Raw genomic sequence first — 5291 nt, 5'->3', positions numbered from 1 at the left:
ACTCTGCACTCTTAATTCAGGGTATGATTTACTTAGTTTTTTTAATGCTGTGCAAAGATTTTGTTTTTATAAACGAAAGAAACAAAAATAAACAGCATTAATATACTGTATTTTGACAAAGCAAAATACCTATTTTAGATATTTCTAATTATATTCTGACTAGTATAAATAACATCAGATATCATTTGTTTGTAAGAGACTCCAGTTCAAGAGATCTTAAATGTCTCTTTGGATATGAGATAGGATATAAGATAAAATTAATGCAAATTGAAGACTTTTTCATGTTCTGTAAATTGTATTTAAAACAAAGCTGCTGCTGTTGATCATTGTTTTTATAAGCAGCCCTCCCAAGGCCAGTACTCCAGGGAAACACTGGAAAGGTCTAAAAAAGGTTTTGAAGATGTTTTTGATGAAACAGTTGACTGACTGTGAGTGACTCAGTCTGCAATGTTTGCATCTGTTTAATCAGATGACAGATGTTATGTACCTCTGTAATCATGTTAATATTTTTGTAGTACCAAGTACAGTACACATTTCTTATATTTTTTTCAAACTTTGAATTTGTTTTCAGGCAGGTAACCTTTCATGTCGGGTAGGTAACACTCGGGTCAGGCAGGTAAAAAAAAAAAGAAATCTTGTTGAACCCTGAATACTACCAACATTTTATGTCTATGTATGTTTTTTCTTTACTGTAACTGGCAATTTTTCAGTTTTTCTTGTTATTGCACTGATAGGAAAACACAAATATATAAGTCATGTACTCTGCATTACTTCTCAAAATGAAAAAACAAAAAATAATCAGAAAAGCACTAGCTTTTTTCAACTAGCTGTCCTGTGTGGACTCTCATGTGWGAGTTTAAACKRCYCTTMTGKCTAAATCGATGTCCACAGTCCTCACAYACAAATGGTTTCTGTCCTGTGTGGACTCTCATGTGTGAGTTTAAACTACCCTTCTCCCTAAATCTATGTCCACAGTCCTCACACACAAACGGTTTCTGTCCTGTGTGGACTCTCACGTGAGAGTTTAAATTAGCCTTATGGCTAAATCTATGTCCACAGTCCTCACACACAAACGGTTTCTGTCCTGTGTGGACTCTCACGTGAGAGTTTAAATTAGCCTTATGGCTAAATCTATGTCCACAATCCTCACACACAAATGGTTTCTGTCCTGTGTGGACTCTCATGTGAGAGTTTAAATTACTCTTCCGGCTAAATCGTTGTCCACAGTCCTCACACACAAACGATTTCTGTCCTGTGTGGACTCTCATGTGTGCGTTTAAATTACTTTTCCGGTTAAATCTATGTCCACAGTCCTCACACACAAATGATTTCTGTCCTGTGTGGACTCTGATGTGTGTGTTTAAATTAGCATTCTGGCTAAATCTAAGTCCACAGAACTCACATACAAACGGTTTCTCTCCTGTATGGACTATCATGTGTCTGTATAAATTTGATTTCCAGGTAAATCTTTTACCACATTCATCACAACTAAATGATTTGGGTTGTGTCTGGACTTCTTTGTGTGACTCTACATGTTTCTTCTCTCTGACACTTTTCTTTTGACTCAAACAGTTTGAATGTCTTACTGTTGAATGATGTGTCATGTGTCTCTGAAGAGAGCGCTTGTGGAGAAATTGTTTTCCACACTCAGAGCAGCTGAAACTGTTGTTGACACAGTTTACACCTGGCTCAGGAGCCCCGTTCTCCTTCCAGTCTTTGTCACTGTCTTCAGTTTCTGATCCAGAGTCTGACAAGGGTCCCAGCTGAGAGTCAGGACTGCTCCCATCCTCCTCCTCTTCATCTTCCTCACTGACTTCAGTCTCTGAAGAGCTGGAAGCATCTCCATGAGGATTCAGATCTGTGTTCCTGCAGGTTTCTGCTCCTCCACAGTCCTCTCCATCAGCTTCTACTTTCATCTGGTCAGMTGAGCTGCTGGTTGGAACATCTCTGTGGTCCATTTGKHGCTGATGAAGCTGAGAGAACAGAGGCTTCTCTTCATCATCCTCACTCTTCACAGTAACTGCAGTGAATGATAACTCTGTAGCATCAGTCTCCTCCTTCACACTGAGCTGTTCTCCCTCCAATCTGGTCCAGAGTTCTTCCTGTTCCTCCTTTATGTGGAGGGGCTCTGGGTCCTGCTCGTCCATATTGGGCCTTCCTCCCTCAGGAGCATGGACTCTAATCAGCAGAGTCTGCTGAACATCTGCGGGGAACACTGAAACAGACAATTAGGGGTGTAAGAAAATATCGATACACTGAAATATCGCGTTATTTCATTTCCCGATACTGTATCGATATTCTAAAGCCCTGTATTGATTTATTATTAAGGTTTAAAATGTCAACTTTCCTGCCAGCCATTCATTTTTGTGTTGTAGTTCAGCTTCTGACCACAAGGTGGCAGCAGTGAGCCAGCCATTTGGCTCCTCTACTTCTTGAGCACCAGAGAGTTAGCTTCATGCTCCGATAGCTGAATCTGAGCGGAAAAGACCTATATATATATTGGCAAATTTAGTCTAATAATTGAAAACATGGTTGAAATATGAAACAAATAAAACACATACAAAGCAGAACACAGCTAAATGTATCAAAAGTATGTCTGTAATATTAGAATTTTCTGAGACGAATTTTGGTTTTTCGTTTCGTTTTTTTTTTGTGTGTTTTTGTTTTTTCCAGTGAGGTTTTTATTTAATAGAATTTTTGGACCAAAAATATCGCAATATATCGCCTTGTTTACAGTATCGCAATATATCGGGATATATCGTATTGTGACCCCTCTGTCATGATATGTATTGTATCCCCAAATTCTTGCCAATACACAGCCCTGCAGACAATACGGAGAAATACAAATTTATATTCACTCATACATCATTGTGTTGTTGCTTTTTGTTCTGTGGATCACATATGGAATGCCAAAGTTTTCATAATTAATTAAATAAATAAATAATTATGAAATAGATATCTATATGAATAAATAATTCATTAAGATATAATGTGACAATGCAGGGCTCTAGAGTGCGACTAATTTGGTCGCAAATGCGACCTTATTTTTTAAAAGTGCGCCTTAAAAATATTTCCGGTCGCACTGGTGCGCCCAGTCGTTCCAAGTGTGGGTGGGGCATGTGATTGCCCGCTGAAAATAAAATTCTCAATGTCCCGTAATAACACTATCTAGCAGTATGAACACAGCGCTCCGCTCTACACCCTGCGTGCGCACATACACACGCTTGTTCTTCTATCCTTGTGAGGACTTTCCTTCCCCTCCGTGAAGCAAAAACATGCGCGCACAAAACWTGTGGATGGTTGCTCGCTCTTAAGTCTCCGTAGTAAAGTCCATCGGGCTCTCTGCTCTGGGAGCGCAGCAGCAGCAGATCATTCTAGCTCACTGAGAACGGTTTTATGACTACACAGCTTAGTTTTTAAATGAGAGATACATAAAATTCAACTATTACAAAAAAATTTAAGACTTTTTCATGTTATGTTATTTTCGTTATTTTAAAAAGCTTTTTCTCATTTAATAAATATTAGTAATATTTCTGCTGTTAATCATAATTCTCTGTTCATCAGTCTGGTTTAGTAAAGGCCAAAGATCCTGAAGGCCAAACAACAGGAGTTGCCCATCTGAGGGGCAGGTGTAGTCTAAATTTAGACATTTAACCATGAAATGTTTAAGATGTTTATAAAATGTTCAGCTTTTAAACATTTGTACTTAGAATGTAGAATTTCTTTCATTTTATTTATCTTGATGTTTAAGGTCAAATTTCAGGTCATAGAATCACTTTAAAATTACTTTTCAGTAAGTTATGTCTACAATTCTGGTTCAAATATAGAACTTTATTTTGCTAGATTGTTAACAAATCATTTGTGAGTTAATATTGCCTTAATGGACAATGATTTTTAAAAAAGTGAACTATTAAAACATCAATTTAAATGTGATGTGTTTGCAAATTTGGGTGCACCTTAGGGCTGCATAATATATCAAAWATTTATCGTTATCGCAATAACAGACTGTGTAATATGCATATCGCAACAACTGCATAAACTGCCATAAATGGTTGACTCAAGTTTGCATCTATGCATTTTGTCATTCAGATGGAAGCTTGAAGTATTTCACCAGTCCGTCGAATGAAGCCCTTTATGTATTTGGTCAGCTGGATGGATCTCTTCATATTAAAAAAAAATTTCAGGCTGGAATGGAAATGATTAGTTTTTTTAGGTTTGTTTTCTTGGCTTTGAACGCAGAGCTAAAAGATATCAACACTAAATGCTTATGTATTTGTTCATTTATCGCAAATTAAATCGATCCAAGATAGATTCAATCGATTTTTTTAACCAACCCTTCAAAGAATGTTTTGATTGATAATTTCAGATTTTTTCTATTGGATTATWATATTTGCAAACCTGACATGGAAAGATACATAAACAATAAAACTTGAACATCACAGCTGTCAATTTTTTATAGACCGTCTCCACTAATGTTGAAGAATTTTATTTAACCTGGAGAGACATCCTGATAATATATAAGAAAGCCCTTTGTAAAGCTAGAACTGTATATTATTCATCTTAAATAGAAGAGAATAAAAACAATCACAGGTTTCTGTAGCTAGACTGATGAAAAGTCCAATCTCTGTTGAACCATGTATCCCTATAACTCTAAGTAGTGATGACTTCATGAGATTCTTTATAGATGAAATAATTGTAATAAAAGGATAAAATTCATGCCAAACTTCCTGCTACTGTCTCTGCTTCTCTGTCAGAAGAGGCAGCTTTAGTGTCACTAGAATCTGATTTATGTTTGGACAGTTTTTGTGTGAGAAATACAGACATTGTTCAAATGAGATTATTAGTTGTGTTACTGTTTTTGTGTATTTGACTGTACAAAGACACCCCACACTTTATTTTGGGTGTATGTTTTAGTTAGATTGTTCATTTCTGAGAGTACTGGTATTTACTGGATGTCACTGAATGCACCATGTGGAAAGGTTCTGAAACGGGCGTCTCTTGAACGTTACTTTACTTTACACCCGGACTCTGACCGCAGCAGAAGCACCGTGAGTGTGTGGAGCCAGTTTATATTCTGTGTGGAGTTAAAAGAAAATAAATGTTTGGATAAAAACTACTCCATTCGTCGACTGATGTCTTCAAGCTGCAACATTTGTCCTGTTGATCTTTCTGAATTATCTAAAATAATAGCTTCGTGATCATCCAGGAAAAATGTGGAAAACCAATCATTTTCACAAATAAATTATTTTTTACTTTATTTGAAAGTATTTGCAGTGATCCATGCGTAATCT

The 5291-nt window shown here is 36.7% G+C and overlaps 1 protein-coding gene across 1 annotated transcript in view; it reads right to left on the bottom strand.

Annotated features, from left to right (window-relative positions):
- Window positions 1-1601: 1601 nt before the first annotated feature.
- LOC106531804 (zinc finger protein 599) overlaps window positions 1602-5291 on the bottom strand; it is a gene marked incomplete at its 3' end in the record, with an annotated part of 5876 nt that continues 2186 nt past the window's right edge. The window contains 1 exon segment of the mRNA XM_014027727.1: window positions 1602-2215. Coding sequence (XP_013883181.1) covers window positions 1602-2215 — 614 coding nt within the window.

This window comes from Austrofundulus limnaeus, unplaced genomic scaffold (genome assembly GCF_001266775.1).
Source record: "Austrofundulus limnaeus strain Quisiro unplaced genomic scaffold, Austrofundulus_limnaeus-1.0 Scaffold677, whole genome shotgun sequence".
Taxonomy (NCBI): domain Eukaryota; kingdom Metazoa; phylum Chordata; class Actinopteri; order Cyprinodontiformes; family Rivulidae; genus Austrofundulus; species Austrofundulus limnaeus.
Note: the sequence above shows the minus strand (reverse complement) of the source record. Positions and strands in the feature narration are given on the sequence as shown.